This window comes from Natator depressus, chromosome 24 (genome assembly GCF_965152275.1).
Source record: "Natator depressus isolate rNatDep1 chromosome 24, rNatDep2.hap1, whole genome shotgun sequence".
NCBI classification, from domain to species: Eukaryota; Metazoa; Chordata; order Testudines; family Cheloniidae; genus Natator; species Natator depressus.
The window spans coordinates 4,821,906-4,839,068 of NC_134257.1; the positions used below are offsets into that span (position 1 = coordinate 4,821,906).

Sequence of the window (17,163 nt, forward strand, 5' to 3'; positions counted from 1 at the left end):
CATCCACCCCTGTTGTGCTGAGGGGCCAGGAAAGGAAGGCATCATGTAAGTCTCACTGAAGTGCTATGTTTTTGAGTGGAACTTAAAGCAGTGCATATACCTCACACTGGCCATTCTGCACGGCAGTCACGGTTACCCTCTGACTGGGAGCATGGGGTGCAAAAAAATCTCAGCTGTATTTGAATTTGGCTGCAAAGGGCTTGCACATCAGTGGGAGTTTAGAGTGCACAGAGCCTTGTGAATCTGGAACTAAAATGTGCATAGGGATGTGTGTGCATAAGAAATTCTCTGCATCCAAATAGAAGTCTTAGGTGCAGTTCCTTCAGAACCCTTCTCATCAAAGGCACTCTTCTCTCACAATTAGGTCCGACCTTACAAACTGGGCACGCATCTCGAGCCCTCCCCGACTTCCAATCGCCAGTGGGTGAATTTTATCGACAACAACCTAGCACGCACGCCCGACACTTGCTCACTGGGATAAGTGATTGATTTTTTTTTGGTGACATGTTCCTTCCCCCCCACCCCCCCTTATTCTTGATTCTAAGCTGCTCTCAGCCATGGAGTGCCTTACGTATTGCAAACGTTGCCTGCTGCACTAGAATGAATGCCTACAAAATCCTAAAGCTATTTCTCAGGCAGTTTATAATATGTCCCCGCCCCCACCCCAAACCCAGTTAGCTCCACCCCGGCCCTCCCTTTTCCCCCCTCCCAACCCTGCCACTGGTAACAATCCCACCCCCACCCCCACCCCCCAACACACACATCTGCCCGCCCCCACCCGGACATGAGCAGAAAGTAGCTCGAAGAGAGTTGGGACTGGTTATGTTACCCAGGTGTCCAGCCGCACGCGCTTTACGGACGGGCTCTCTCCCTCGGCCTCGGTCGTGGGTCTCAGGAGGCCGAGGGACGAGCCAAAATCGGCTCTGGCGGGGTCATCCCGCTCGTTGCCTTCATAGGAGCTGGCGTTGCTGCTGAGGCTGTCGACGGGAGAACGCCCCGTCGGCTCGTGCCGGCTCTGGTGCGGGAAGGAGCTGAGCGGCGTGGCAGTGTTACGTTCCCGGTTGGGCGAGACAGGCTCCGACTTGATGCTGATGTTGGGGTTGGTGTTGACAGTCAACGTGGTGGTGTGAGATAAGTGACCCCCTTGTCTGCGGGTGGCAGCGGAGGGATGGGGAGTGGAGAGAGGGAAAGGGGAGACAGGAGAAAAGAAGGGAATGGGAGAAGGGAGGGGAAGACGAGGGGGAGAAAACAGAGGAGTGCACATGTGGGATAGTGAAGGAATAAGAGACAGATGCAGAGAAGGTGAAAAAGAAAGATGGAGAAAGGGGAAGAGAGAAATATTGATAATTAACATTCGTAAAGGTCTTTTCTATCATAGAAATTCAGAGATCTTATCATCCATCCATCGCAGTGCAGTTTAATATTATCAGTCTACACAGTTGAAGCTGAGACAGGGAGAAAGGAAATAACTTGCCCCCAAATCACCGAGATCTGGGGCAGACTCAGGATGAGAACCCAAGTCTCTTAAAGCCCAGCCTAACGCCTTAGCACAAGACCTGGCATCCTCCAGCCCCATTAAGGCCCCTTTATGCTGCTCCCTCACGAGAACCTGGCCCCTAATGTTCAGCAGTGAAACCCGCTGTGTTAGCAATGACAGAACAGCATCAAATGCGCTTCCTGGAAGGGCGAAGGGCGTCTGTGGCATGAGGGAGTCATCGGGGTTGCCTGGAATTAAAAATCCTCGGGTGCTTCTGTAGCTGGCCAGCTGCCATGGATGGTTTGATTGTTCTGGGGCCAGAAAGATGCTAGTCCTTGCTATGCAGCTCTTGCCGACAGAATAGCCTGCTGCTGCTAGTGGGCTCGGAAAGGCCATACAGACATGGAGAATGCACTAGACGGGGAACCAGGAGAGGTGCGCTCTGTTCTTGGCCACGCTGCCGGCCGACGTGACCCTGAGCCTGTCACTTCCTCTCTCTGTGGATCTCTTTCCCATCCCAGCCTTTGTTTGTCTTGTCTAATCAGACTCTAAGCTGTGTAGCTCGAAGCTCGTCTCTTTCACCAAGGGAAGTGGGTCCAATAAAAGATGCTGCCCCACCCACCTCGTCTCTTTCATATCCTGGGACCAACCCGGCTACAATAACACGACAGAAAACGTTAGTTGAAAATGACAAAATATGAATTAAAATTTTTCACCGGGATAAACCATTTTCTAGCCAGTTCTATTAGGCTGTCAGCTCTTTGGAGAAAAGACGGGCTCTTACTATGGCCTGGTCTATACAACGAAATTAGCTTGGCAAACTACGTCGCTCAGGGGTGTGAAAAAGCCAACCCTATGAGTGACCCAGAACAGACCCCCAATACAGACAGCACTAGAATTCTCCCGTCAGCCTAGCTACTGCCTCTCGGGGAGGCGGATTGCCACACTGACGGGAGAACCCCTCCCATTGTTGTAGGTAGTGTCTTCAGTGACGCACTACAGCGGCGCCCCTGCGTGTAGACAAGCCCCCTAAATGTCTGTTGCAGCCCCTAGCACAATGCGGGGGGATCTTGGTTAGGTCCTCTAAGCACAGTTCTGTGTTTGTACAATGCCTAGCACACTGGAGTGCTGCTGGTCCATGAATAGGGCACCTAGGCACTATGGCAGGGGCAGGCAAACTTTTTGGCCTGAGGGCCACATCGGGTTTCCAAAATTGTATGGAGGGCCGGTTAGGGAAGGCTGTGTCTCCCCAAACAGCCGGGAGTGGCCCGGCTCCCGCCTCCTATCCAAACCCCCTGCTTCTCTCCCTGATGGCTCCCCCGGGACTTCTGCCCCATCCAACCCCGCCCCGTCCCCTGACGGCTCCCCTGGGACTCCTACCCCATCCACTACCCCCGCTCCCTGACTGCCCCCGGAACCTCTGCCCCTGACTGCCCCCTGCCACCCCATCCAACCCCCCCCTCTCCTTCCTGACTGCCCCCCTGGGACCTCTGCCCCATCCAACCCCCCTGTTCCCTGCCCTCTGACCACCCCAACCCCTATCCACACCCCCGACACCTGACCAGCAACCCCCAACTCCCCTGCCCTCTATCCAGCGCCCCCTGCTCCCTGCCCCCCCACCGCGCCGCTCAGAGCACCGGGTCAGGCCGCGGTTCTGCAACTGCGCTGCCCGGCAAGAGCTCGCAGGCCCGCTGCCCAGCGCATTGCGCCGGCGTGCTGAGGCTGCGGGGGAGGGGGAACAGCAGGGGAGGGGCTGGGGGTGAGCCTCCCGGGCCAGGAGCTCAGGGGCCGGTCAGGAGGGTCCCGCGGGCCACACGCAGTTTGCCCACCTCTGCACTAAGGCAATACAAGTAAACATAAAAATACAAGAGCATGCATCCGATGAAGTGAGCTGTAGCTCACGAAAGCTCATGCTCAAATAAATTGGTTAGTCTCTAAGGTGCCACAAGTCCTCCTGTTCTTTTTACAAGTAAACCATCATCATCATATGAAGTGATCAGCTTTACACTACTGAGCCTCGGAACCAGAACACGCCGTTCTGGTTCCAGCCAGTAGATGGCAGTGGCGGGCGCACACCCAGTAGCCGGCTGACTGCAGCGTTCTCCTCCGTGCCTGCAGTCCGAATCCACTCTGATCCCCTTCCCTGCTCCTTGCCACGCTAGAGACTTCAGCGCCGTGGCCACCCCAGCAATGCGATACCGTTACAGCAACTGGGCCAAATCTTCAGCTGGGGTGGCTCCATCGCTGCCGATCTGCACCTGCCGAGGAGCTGTCCCCCTCCCCGCAGCGTGTATTTAGGTCCTGCCGTGGGCAGCTATTGGGGTCGGTAGCAATGAAAAGTGTTTTGAGGGGAGAAGAGCAGGAACCCGTCCGGATTGGGGACTGAGGATCAGGCCCGTCCAGATTCCATATAATGTGAATAAACAAACTGTCCCTGTCTGGAGCGAATGCACCTTCCCAGCAGATAACCCAGCAGAACACTCTGCCCCGCTCAGCTCAGGCCAAGGACGGAGAAAGGTCACACACCCCTGCACAGACAAGGCTCCTGCTCATTCCACTGACAGCTCGGCCTGAATGCGCGGCGCTTGGTGGATCAAACCTGGCAGCCTGCCTTTGGCTCCCCCACAATCCCCCAGGCTAGGATTCCGGCAACCTGGGTCCAATTCCTGCCTCCAGCACCTGTGTGTTGTGTGACCTGTGGCCAGCCACCGTGGCTATGTCTGCCCTGCACCTGGGAGCAAGATGTTGCTTTGAGGTTATCACTCGGGGTCTCAAGCCCACCCCCTCCTGGGCTTGAGAACCCGGGTCGCAACATCCACACAGCTTTCCTTAGCGCACCAGCCTGAGTCTGTGGACCCCAGCTGGGAAGTTCACTCTCAGATACCCTTAGGGCTTGTCTGCATGGGGAAACTGACTGAAGTTGCTCCCTGTGTGGACACTCTATTGCAGAATAATTCCTCTGCTTGGAAAGCACCCTATTTGGTCCAGAATAAAGTGTCCACAAGGGGAGATATTGAACAAAAGCTGTTTGGGTCAGTGTCCGCATGTAGACAAACCCTTATTCTTTCTGGGATTCAATTTCCCATTTGGGAATGAGGATAATAATTCACCCTTTGCCTATTTAGACTGCAAGATATTTGGGGCAGGAACTATCTCTCAATAAGGGTATGTCTACACAATAAAAGACCCGTGGCATGGGCATGGTTAACCCAAGTCAGCTGACTCAGGCTCGTGGGGCATGGGCTGCGGGGCTATAAAATTGCAGTGTAGATGTTTGGGCTCGGGCTGGAGCCTGGGCTCTGAGACCCCGCAAAGGGGGTAGGTCTGGGGGGAGGCAACTGCATCACATGTCCCCATAGCAAATGAAGCCTCTAGCATTAATAACAGAGTTCAGATACAGAATTCCTCAAAGTTTGTGGCTGTTTTGGTTTGGTTCGTTACAGGGATATGGTATGGGCCACCCACAATGTGTAGATCAGTCTCGCTACTGCTAAAACCTGGAGGCATGTCACTGGCCCACCGTAACGACAGCAGTGTCTGAAGCCTACAGTGGAATGTGTAACCACACCGTATTATTACTCAACAGCAGCTTCAGGCAGCAGGTCCGACAGGTTCTGAACTGGTCGGGAATTTCACATTTCGCTTTGAATATTTTGCTTTCCTCTAGTGATGACACTCAAGAGAGCTAGAGCAGGTTTTCGATGGAAAAATCAGGTTTTCTACGAAATGAATTTTTTTTGGCCGAAAAGTGTCCGCTTTCCACAGAAAACTTCAATTTTCATCAAAAAAACGAACCACTTATTTCAGCCCAAACACTGAAATATTTCGATTCACATAGCTTCTGTGGGGCCTCATCGGAGCCGCAGCTCAGGTTCCTCCTGTCCCTGCTCTTGACTACATCTCCCATGATGCACCATGCCAGGGACTCCCATGATGCAACTGCCTCCCCTCACGGGGGGGGGAAACCATGGTGCACCATGGGAAATGTAGTCTATTGAGGAAGCCCTAGCTAGAGAAAATGGGAGCATCACGCACCTGTACTACAACTCCCATGAGGCACCCCAGCAGAATAGAAATAGGTGAGTTTTTGATTTTTCACCAAAATGTCAACCATCTCAAACATGAAAGAAATAAGAATGTGTCCTTCTAGAGACATGTCTGGACCAGAATCTCAAAACACCTAAATTAAGGCCCTGTGAGGTAGATCAGTATCATTCTCCTCATTTTACAACTGGGGAAACTGAGGCACAGAGCAGGGCAGGGACTTGGGAATCCATGGCAGAGCCAGGCATGGAACCCAGGAGCTCTGGCTCCACATCCCCTTTGCTCCAACCGGGAGGCAAAACTGCCTCCCCAAATCAGGAATAACTGTTATCAAAATACACAGCTGCCGTGTGTGTTCGAGGAAACAAATTCACTGAGGACCGAAATGCTTTCGTCTAAGCCAAGGCACAGGGCTCGATAGAGGGGTATCTGGGGGACAGACTGGATGGTCTAATGATCCCTTCTGGCCTTAAGCCCCTATGGAACCACGCAACGATGAGCCGCTGCTCAGCGGAGGCCCTCCTCCATTTCCCTTACATTAAGTTGCTTAGTGATACAGGAACAAGATGCTGCTGCTGCTGCTGCTGCTGTTGCTGCTGCTGCTGCTGATGTTGCTGTTGCCAGGCCGAGATGTTGCCAAGCGACAACCCGCCGGGTGAGCTGAAGGCCGGGAGCGAGGGTAACTCTGCACTGGTCAGCGGATAATCTGAAACAGAAGACACGCTCTTCAGAAGCAAACCCTTCATCGCCGCCGTGGCAAAGTCGGTCTCCACACCGAATCCTGGGCTTGGCGCCTGCTACGGAAGAGGGTGGAGAGCAAATCCTTCTCCACGTTGTAACAAATCTGCAAGCAGCTCAGGGACCTCGCGGGCGTCACCGTGACGGGCACAATGGCTGCTTGGAACAGCCTAGCAAAACTGGGGATAGAACGCATATCCTCCTCCTCCAAAATCACAGACCCCTTCCGCTCGAGCTAAAGGAGAATCACCATTCAGTGTGTGCACTATAGGGCTCATGACACACAAACAAGCATCTCTGATTCCATCCAAGAGACTGCAGTAGCTCATGCACACACAAAGGGATTATATCCAGTACATGGAAGTGGTGTAGAAACACACACACGCTGATTCCATCCAGCAGAGGGTAGTGTATATAAAACACACACACACACTATATCCAGTACAGAATAGTAGACTATAAACACAAACATGCACACCGATTCCACCCAGTATAGGGCACTAGTGTAGACCCACACACAGAAGTACGGGGCAGTGGTGTACACATGCATACGCTTACCCAGTTAATTACACTCTGTACAGTGCACCAAGCAGGGACTGGTACGTTCCATTGATTAGAATTAGTTTACATCTGAACCAAAGACACACCTGCTTCTTAATGGAATAATCAACCTTTTATGTTTGATCAGCGTCTTATTTTGTTATGAAAGCTCCTTGAGATGCCTGGCATGATAAAAGCGGCTGCAGACATTGATCTTGCCGCTGTTTAATTGAGTTAGCTGACACATCAGCAAGGCCATCACTTTAACATACTCCATGTGATCATACTGCATAATCAGATACAAGCTATCTTTGCTTCCAAATCTGCTCCACTCCACCTTCCAGCGCCCAGCAGCCCCCTCCTCTCCTTTCTTCTCCCTCCAGCCTCAGCCTTTCAATGATCTTGTCATCTCCTTATTTATACCGTGGTAGCAGCTAGAGGCCCCAATGTGCTAGGTGCTGTCCATGCCGAAGGCAGGAGGAGGAGAAGGCAGAGAGGGCAGCCTGCTGGCTCTAAGCCGGAGCTAAGGGTCAGAGAAGGCTGAAGGCAGGGGTATATTGGAGGCACTAACCTGCTTCCCACTGGCTCCCAGCAGAGAGGGCTTTGGGGGTTCTTACAAGGACTATTGGCACAAAGACTGTTTGGCCTCCTTCAGGGGAAGTCTTAAAGGGGAAGCTGAGGCACCTGTACCTGTCATGCCTCTGCCACGCACGGAGAGGGGAAGTGACTGGAATCAGAACCTGTCTACCCCAGGAAGTTGCTCCCGCTCTAGATGTCTGTGTGGATGCTCTTATTTCGGTTTCAACCGGGCTCATTTCAGTTTCCCTTAAATCGCTTAAGGATCAAGTCAACTGAATTAAACCGCTTTCTTACATTGAAATAAGAGTATTTGCACTGGTTTCATTAAACTGGTTTTGAAACCAACTTTAGTTAGTTTGGGGCAACTTTCTCATGTAGACAAGGCCTTGGGCTGTCAATAGCTTGTCTTAATAGTTGCTCAACTAGGAAACAATCTTGCAATGAGCCAACAACTTTATCAAATATCAATAAACTTATAAACTTATGAACAATATTACACACCCTATTCTCATATGCCAGTGGATGGCATTCATATATACTAACTACTAGAGGTGAGCAAAAAATTGGTTGCTTTTAGTTCTGGGTTGGGTGGGGGCGTTAATTTTAATTTTAATTTTTTGGTTTTGTTTCTTTCTTTGTTTTTTTGTTGTTTTTTTTTTTAATTTGGTGGCCAAACCAAAAAAATTAAAACATAAAAAAAACCAATTTGTTTTGAACCAAAATGGAATTTTTTCAGTGTTCTGAACAAAATGAAAAACCAAAATGGTTTCACTCAAACGTTTTGAACATTAATTCAATTTGGCATTTTGTTTCAAAAGAGTCAATCTGAAATTAAATGTCAAAATAATTTGGTTTGATACTTTCTAAGCAAACAATTTTGACATTTTGGAGATTAGCGTTCAGGGATTTGGGGGGGTGGGGAGGAGAACGAGGTGCGGGGTTTGGCTGAAACAATTTTGCAAATTTGATCCAAATTCACAAATCGTTTTGGTGCCCTAAAAAATGCATTGTTGGGCAGGAGGGTGGGGGGAATGGCAAATTTCTAGTGACAATTTTTGTGTGCGCATAGGTTTAGTAACTACACACAGAGAGATACTGGGGCCTTACTTTACATTAAGGCCTCTTTACTCCACCACATTAGCGGATGTAAGTATTTTTTATATATACAATTCTTGTAACCTCACAGAGGCTAGAGATCTCTGTTATGCACCTCAATCCCAAAGAGACAATAACAGTTTTGCCAGTCCCAGGTGCTTAAACAGCATGAATCATATCCCTGAAAAACCACATGACTGGCTTAAAAATCTGTTTTTTGAGCATTCAGGAGTCATGTTTTCCAGCTCTTCTCAGCAATCATGAGGGCTAGAAATGTACTTAAAAAACGAGATGACATTTCATATAATCACATGACTCCAGGAGCAGGAACTTTCAGAAAAAGACTAAATATCATAAAACGTGCTGTAAAATCAGGAGAGCTGGCCAGGCTGCGTCGCCAGAGAATTGTTTTCTGCTAAAAGAACTGACCTTTGATCAAAGGCGGTTCTGCTGTATTGTCTCAGCATTTGATTCACACACAATAGAACCAGAATTCCTGTGCACAACTCATCAGCCACCGCACCCCACCTCTCATGTTGGGCGTTTGCGATTTCAGTCTTCCCCACCCCTGCAGGGACAAACCTGCCTGCAGCAGCACGTCGCAAAGAGATGGCTGAAGGGGAGCTGAAAGGCCGCCAAAGTTACTTATGCCGATTTGCGGCACGCCCACCAGAAAGTCCCAACCCTTGATTCTCTGCGGCTCTGTGCCTGGCTCAGTCATTTCCACCAGTTGTGAACCGTTCAGGCTTGGTAGCACTTTACAGCCACTGGGCTTGACAGCCACCAGCTTTGGCCAACGTTTGGGGATTGAACGGCAGATTTTCCCATGTGTAGAAATGTGCATTGCTATAGTTTGAGCTAATTTGGTAGGCTCTGCAGAGCAGACATAGAGGGGGACATATAATACACACGGCTGAGCGGGTTATACACTTCTCCTGGATGGAGGATGCTCACCCCAAGCCCATCTGAAGCCCAGGGCAGTTCAAATTCCAGATAACCCTAACTGGGGTGTGTGTACAGAGGGATACTCAGGAAAATTAATCTCTTTACCAAAAGGTGGGAATTGAAAGTGGATTAGTTAAACTGGATTAAACCCCCGTGTGGATGCTCTCATTCAGAATTCAGGTAGGCCTAACTGGGTTTAGTTTAATTCATTTTGGAAATGGTTTTTATTTAAGAGCAGCAGATTGGCTCATCCGCTAGCATATGCACAGCAGAGAAAAATTCTGCATCGTCAAAGAGCGGCGGAAAGACGAGACCTCTTAGCTGGAAGATTTTGGGGGGAAGAGACTGTCCCTCATTGTGTGCGTGTGCATGCAGCCCCCAGCACAAAGGGGCCCTGGTCTCATCTGGGGCAGCGGGACCTCACAGTAATATAAGCAATGATCATCACAATAGCAGCTCTCATACCAAGCCTTTTAGCCAAATATTCAGGCAGCCACATTTGAACACTTCTCCCCTCTCACCCCTATGCAGAGGGGTTAGCTCAAGCCTGTGCTGCATTCATAATCTAGCCTTGCACTGGACACTCTGAGCAAGCTTGAAATCCATGTAAGGAGAGGAGACTTCTACTTGCCTGTAAGCAAACATCTGCTGGGCTACACCTATTAATTATAAGAGGGTGTTCCCCACCCGCCTACTCCGGGCTCTTCCAGACAAACAGCTTCATACAGCATTTTTACAAGATATTCTCTGAGCAGGTGCCAAACTGTGTTATACAAGAAACTGATAAACCTTCCATTCTGCACGGGTGTGGGACAGGTTCCAGAGACACAGTGCCTTTTCTGGGGACAGGTGTTCCATAACCTTCCTCTCTCTTTCTTCCTAGCCCCAATCAGTTAGCATCTGGCTTATGCCCAGAAGGATGCTGGGTTTTGGTCTGGATGCTCATTTGCACTAAGACGTCTTTACACTGCATTGGAAGCATAAAAGGGCCATGAAGTGGATGTAACTGCCATTAGCACCCACTTCAAGGCACCTTTAGATTGCCACAATGGAGTAATGAGGCCTTAGTGTAAATGAGAATCACGGCCTTAAAATCCTCACTGATGTAACAGTGGATGTTCTCATTATCCATATAAATGACCACTCTTTAAAAACAAAAAATACTGCTACACTCTTATCCTCAGCGATATCTTGTGGCAATGAGTTCCACAGGATGTTATGCATTGTGTGGGAAAAGTCAGCAACATCCTGGCGGCGGTTCCAATCAACACCATCATTTCATGTCCATCGCACTTACCTGTGTTGTATGCTGTGGGCATGGCAGAGAAAGGCAGGCCCTGGGTCAACAAACTTGGAGTGGCCACCGAAACGACTGGCGTGGTTAAAGAATGAGTTGCTTGGGAGACTCCTAACCTCTGTGCATTCTGCTGGGGAAGCAAATGGAGAAGGAATTATAAGCTGGATGCATTTAAACCACCGGTGGGTTAGCTTTCCAAAATCTCGTCTGTAACCGCCGACTGCAGGGCTCCTGGCACCTACCCCTGGGCACTGTTCGAGACAGAGCAGTAGGCTAGACGGAGCACTGGTCTGAGCCACTCGGGAAATTCCTGTACACAGCAGACTAAAACACCAGACCACTTTCAAATCCATCAGTTACCAGCTCTCAGGACCCATATGCCCGCCGGTAGCTGGATCATTTTACGCTGGGTTTTATTTTATTCTTTTCCTTCTGATGTTTAAAATACCCTGGGCCTGATTCTCCATGGCACTAAGGTGCCATTTCCCTGCCAGAGCAGGGAAAAGAGGCCTTCATTTAAAGGAGAATATCGTTCCATGTAACTTGCCTTAAGTAAACCAGCCAAAGTGAACTGGTTCAAAGAGATGGTTCTTTTTTAAACAAACCAGCAGGGGAGGCTGTAGCAGAGCTTTCAGGGACATTCACCCCGCAGAGAGGTCTCCTATGTGCCACTTATGTCCCACTTAAATCCTATTTTGCTGGCTTGCATAGGTCTTGTGCTGGCACGCTGCACAGTGGTGAATTTTACCCTTAAGAATAAATGCCCTGAGGTTGCTCTAATTTACACACCAGGGGCTGGAAAGACTATTTATCTTAAGTAATTATCTGGCTCCCCTCCCTCCATACGTGAGCATGCTACATCTTTAATGCATTTTGTCCTCACAACCCCCCTTGTGAGGTAAGGCAGTGCTATCATTGTACAGATGTGGAAACTGAGGCACGGAGAGACTTTGACTTGTCCAAGGTAATTTATACGCAGTTCAAGGACCCTTTATGTTACAGAACAGTCTGAAGGGACTCTGGTGTAAATGAGGATCAGGCCCGAGAAGTACAAAGGTGACTTAAAGCTATTTTAACTTCCTCCATCCCTGTATCGAACATGCCTGAGAATCAGCCCCCAGGACTTCCCTGGGAATCGAGGGTACATCTCTTGGCAGTGCTGGATGGGGCCCCAAGTGAGATTTGTGGGCCTCAGTCATAAACATGCCCCCATTTTAAGAGTGGCCCCTGAGGCCCACTGAGGCCCCAAACATGCTGCCCTGGGATATCAGCACTTAACCCCTCCCCCCAGTTATTTGGGTGGATCTGAGGGCAAGATTAGGCCCTGTTTGCAAACCAGATAATCCGGGCTGCCTATGCTAATCTGATTTAAATCAGACTCAAGAGGCTTGACTCTAATCCGTGGCACCTGGGCACATGTAACCCAGTGAAGCCCGAAACAGAATCCAGCTTAGACCGTGCTTGGCATGGCACGATGCCCGCTGGGTCATTTAGGGCCCCGGTTGAGACAGCGAGTTGCTGTCTGCGCCCGGTAATGGGAGTTCAGGGCGACAGCTGCCTTGCGGGTTGCGAAGGACAGGGAACAAGGGAACCACGTCAGAAAACGGCACATGAAGATGCCACCAGGAGACCTCAGCTGTGCGGATCTGATTTACCCGGGAAGCGTTCAGAGACGACGAGACGGGTGCTCTAGGCCTCTAGACAGAGACAGATTCAGACAGGATTCATGCTCAAGACTGATGCAACTCCCGAGCCTCCCCACTCCACCACGCCTTAGCATTTAAAGGCACCAAACGGTCAGTCAGAGTCTCCTTAGCCTGGCAGCACCCTGATGCACCAGTTTCAGAAGCCAGCTCTTTGCAAAGCGACAGGTTGGTGAACTGATCGGCTCCAAATAACCAAGAGCAGACGATTATATGGGCTATAATGACTAAACCTTAAGGCTGGAGAAACAGGTTTCCCAGGCGCGCATCCTGCAGCCAACGACAGCCCGGGCTGTGACCACTGCCCCATGGGTTAAGAGTATTTAAGACAAATGCCTTAGTGGTGGCTAGGATTTAGTTTGGGGTCCAGCCAGCCCATGGTAACAAGCCAAGCCGATGACTACCTTCTGGGATTGGGAGCAGTGTGCTGCTCTGACCCTGACCTTCCAAAAGCCATTTTTTGTCTTCTCTGGCTCCTGAGAAGCCAATGTACAGACCTTACCTGAGCTCCTAGGCAAGGGGAAAGGAAATCAGAGCTGGGATCCACCAGCCAAAGGACCATGCACCACTTCAGTCTCATTTCAAGGGCCCGGTTCCCCCATTGCCTTGCACATGGAGCCTGATTTACATTTATACTAAGGCCTTGCCTACAGTAGAAAGGGTGTCACTCTCACTTTAAGGTCCCTTTACATAACCGGAGCAGTGTAAAGGAGCCTTAGAGTAAATGGGAATCAGGCCCCTTTTGATTCACACCAGCGCAAAACAAGTGCAAAGATTGGTGGTATTTTGCATTTACTTTGCCCAAAGTAAAGGGCAAGAGAGAATCAGGCCCTTAGTTCTCAGACTAGGATTTACGTGGAATTTGTAAGGGTATGTCTACAAGGAGAAGTTATTTCAGAAAAAAGTAGGATGGAAATTTCAGGGCTTGTCTACACCTGCAGTTATTCTGGAACAGTTATTCAGGAATAACTATTCTGGAATAACTCCATGTATAAAGGCTCTTATTCTAGAATAAGAGTGCCTTAATCAGCTTCATCCACTTTGGAAGTTGGCCCACACATGGAGTTACTCAAGAATAGGTATTCTGTTTTAAATTACCTTAATCTGGAGTAAATCTAGCGTGTAGACAAACCCTAAAGCACTATAGCTATTCCAGAATACAAGTGTCCACACAAGAGTTCTTCTGGAATAGTTTTTGTAGAACAGTTTATTCCATAATAGCTATTCCGGTCAATTCCTCCAATGTAGACAAGGCCTTTAGATTTTCTGCAGACCCTCTGCACAGGAGTGAATTTGAGCCTGTACGGAACAAGCACTGCTCCTGTTCCCTGACTCTGAAGATTCCGGGAAGGCTCAGGATGAAGCCAAACAAACAGCTTTCCCCCCAAACAATGTGAAAAACAACTCCCGTAAAGAGCAAACGGAGAGAGGCAGCTTCTTCCGTTCTGCAGGGTTGATGGGAGTGTTACACCAACAGCAAGATGATAAAATTGTAAAGCACACAGGGGCCTGCGGCCCTTTGCCACCACTCTGGCAGGGTAAAGGGGCCTTAAAATAGTTGTAAGTGTAAATGAGAATCAGGCCCCAACACTGCAATCAAGTCAGCAACTTAGGACTCGCTGTGATTTCACTCCATGCCAGGTTGTTATAATTAACAAAGTTTTAGCACCTCACCATGCAGGCAAATTTTGTCGGCATTTTAATGCTCTCCACTCCCCCTGGTTATTTTGACATCCCTGCAAGATCGTTAACTGTTCTGAGTACCACACTTCCATTCAAGATCATTACAACATCATGCATACATGCTCCCAGGTGAAATCTCTTGTCACTGAAGTCGTGGTGGATGGGGATTGCTCCACACTTCAAATTGAAAGTCTCAGTGTTGTGTATAGGAATAGGGTAATATCCCTTTAAATAGTTTGTGAACCCTCATGTGGTGCTCTTCATGGTCTATGGTTTAGAAGCTGCCAGAAACACGCCCACTCTGTTAGCTGGGGTTGATCCTGCTGGCAAAGAGTTAAGTGGACTCTGCTGACTCACTGAGAGGCAGGTGACTCATTGCCATGCCTCTGTATAAAGGAGGTGGGAGAGGTGGTTTATAGAAAGAGGACCCGGGGTGTGGGCTGAGCAAAATGGAGGGAGCCAAGTAGGAGGAAAAGGTTTGAGCTGACCTTCGTGTTAACAGAGCCAGGGGATTGTTTGCACTAAATGGGATGGGTTCACACAGTAATAATACTACCTAGCTCTTAAACAGCACTTTTCATCAGCCGATCTCAAAGTGCTTTACCAAGGAGGTCCTTACCGTGATCCCCATTTTACAGCAGGAGAAACTGAGGCATAGAGCAGGGACATGTCTTGCCTAAGGTCACCCAGCAGCAGAGCCAGGAGTAGAACCTACATCTGCTGAGTCCCCATCCAGTGCTTTACCTACTAGGCCACACTGCTTGTTAGCAGAATGGGAAAGGCACCTGCCCGTGTCTACCTGCAACTTGCCTCCGGAGACCTTTCCATCAGCGCTCTGCCATCCATTGCCCTGTAGCACCACAGTGTATGGCTATTACAACCTTCCCTGACTGCCACGACCCTGTTACCCGTCCGCACTGCACCAGAATAGCATCAGGACGAGATGGGATTATTGCCACAAACAAGGTGACAGCACTCACTTTGCTGGCAGGAAAAGCTGTAAAAATAATGAGAAGCCGTGTTCCTCTGCAGAAATTAGCTCTTGTGAATGAACTTGTGGGACGGTGAATTCCGATTTCACTTTCCGGTTTTGGGGTATTGTTTTGTTTTGTTTTTTAAGAGTTTTTAATATTTGAAGAACTTGATTTATTTCCTGTTTCTCTTGTAACGGCGTTAGGCCAGATCCCCAAGTGGTGTAAATCAGCGTAGCTCTTTTGAACTTACTGGAGCTACACTGATTTATACCAGCTGAGGATATGGCTCCTTGACACCAATGCTGATTTATCCTACCTGGGGATCTGGCCCATTGACTCCAGTGGAGTGATACTAGTCTACACCAATTAGTCCAGTCTGGTCCATTGACTAGACTGGAGTGACACCAATGTTAACACCAGCTGGAGAGTTGGCCCTTTGACTTCAATGGAACCGTGCTAATTTAAACCAGCTGGGGACCCCGGGCCTACAGCTTTTCTTTGCCATGCAGAAAATGATTTTCCCTAACATATAGATTCCTAGGGCCCAATTCTAGGTGGCTCTACAAAATAATAGGACTGGGAATTAGAGTTGCACTGACTTTAAGGCTCCTTTACACCACCAGAGCAGTGTAAAGGGGGCCTTGGAGAAAATGAGAATTAGGCCCATGATGTTCAGTGCCTTCTTTAACCCTGCCCCCATCCCTCCAGGCCTGGTGTTTAAGGAGTGTTAAAGGAAACAAAAAAACATGTCACCCCACGACTCTAAGGAAACACACACAGCACAAGGCAACTCACCAGATCCAAGTGGTCCTCCGTCTGAATGCAGAAGAACAGAAATAAAGCCAAGAGGCACAGTTACATTTACGCCTTTCGCCAACTGCTTCCAAGCCCAACTCCAAAGGTCTGATTCTCATTTACGCTAAGGCCCCTTTACCCAGCTCTGGCAGAAGGAAGGGGCCCTCAGGTGGCCATAAATGACATCAACATCCATTTTAGGACTCGTTTACACTGCCATAATGGTGTAAAGGGGCCTTAGTGTAACTGGGAATTCAAGTCTTCAGTCTTTACTGCTGTGTTCTCATGAGCAGAAATAAAGAAGCTAATGCATTTATCTTCCTGAGAAACTTCTGCAAAATAGCTAAAGCATGCTCTACACACAGTTTGTGCACTGGTATAATTATATAGGTTAGAAGTATGACTTTTACCAATACAGTTAGACCCATTCAACCCCTGTACAGGAAAGTATAAGCATCTTTACACCAGTCTAACTGTGTCCACACTAGGGGAGGTTGCATCCCTTTAACTAGACTGGTATAGTTAACGTGGGACAACCTGTGTGTGTAGACAAGGTCTCAGAAACTTGGTGTGATCCCCGTCTATTATTTTGGATTTGAACTGGCCAATATTGTTTTGTTTTTTCAAAACTTTTCCCTGGCTTTTTGTGCATCGGAATCTTTTGCTTCGTTTTATTTTTTGCATAGACAGTTTTGACGGATTCTCTTCAGCCCCAGTCCCGCATACACTCATGTGAGTAGGTAACTTTCAGCATACAAGGCCTGGGCTACACCTAAAAACATAGGCTGACCGAGCTGTGTCGCTCAGGGCTGTGAAAAATGTCACACTCCAGGAGCTCAGCTGCCATGCAGTACCTTTGCTGCTATAGCAGCTGTAGTGTAGACATATTCTGAGTGCTCTGACTGGGACTGTCTAGGCTGGGAAGAAAGGTGTGAGGGGGTTTTAAAACCAAGTTAGCTAACTCAATACCTATGTCTTCACTACAGAGTTAACTCAAGTTATCTACTCAAGTTAACACCACTCCAGTTAGCAATTCCTGCACAGAGGGCAGGTCTACATTGCAAAAAAGCGGTGTTCTTAACTTGGGTTAGCAGCTTGAGTTAAAGCCCCGGGGGAGCCCGGGGGTTGACTTTGAGCTCTCACCCAATTTAAAAGTGGAGTTACCATGTCTTCACTGATATTTTAACCCAAGTTAGCTAATCCACATTAAGCACGCACCTTTTATCTGCAGTGTGGACAGAACCACAGTGTTGTGTTAGCAGCTGATGGGTTAACTCAAGCTGTAATCTATAC

General features: G+C 49.0%; 1 protein-coding gene across 7 annotated transcripts in view; it reads right to left on the reverse strand.

Moving 5' to 3' along the window:
• Positions 1-782: 782 nt before the first annotated feature.
• Positions 783-17,163, reverse strand: part of MEF2D (myocyte enhancer factor 2D) — a 169,537-nt gene continuing 153,156 nt past the window's right edge. For 4 of the 7 annotated variants that reach the window (XM_074938694.1, XM_074938692.1, XM_074938690.1 and 1 more), the window contains 4 exons: positions 15,871-15,891; positions 10,716-10,845; positions 6,059-6,227; positions 783-1,148 (listed from right to left, as the gene is read on the reverse strand). In XM_074938694.1, the coding sequence (XP_074794795.1) occupies positions 821-1,148; positions 6,059-6,227; positions 10,716-10,845; positions 15,871-15,891 (648 nt within the window). In that variant the 3' untranslated portion in view covers positions 783-820. The remainder of the gene's footprint in view (positions 1,149-6,058; positions 6,228-10,715; positions 10,846-15,870; positions 15,892-17,163) is intronic. The other 3 variants (XM_074938695.1, XM_074938697.1, XM_074938696.1) reach the window with 3 other exon arrangements.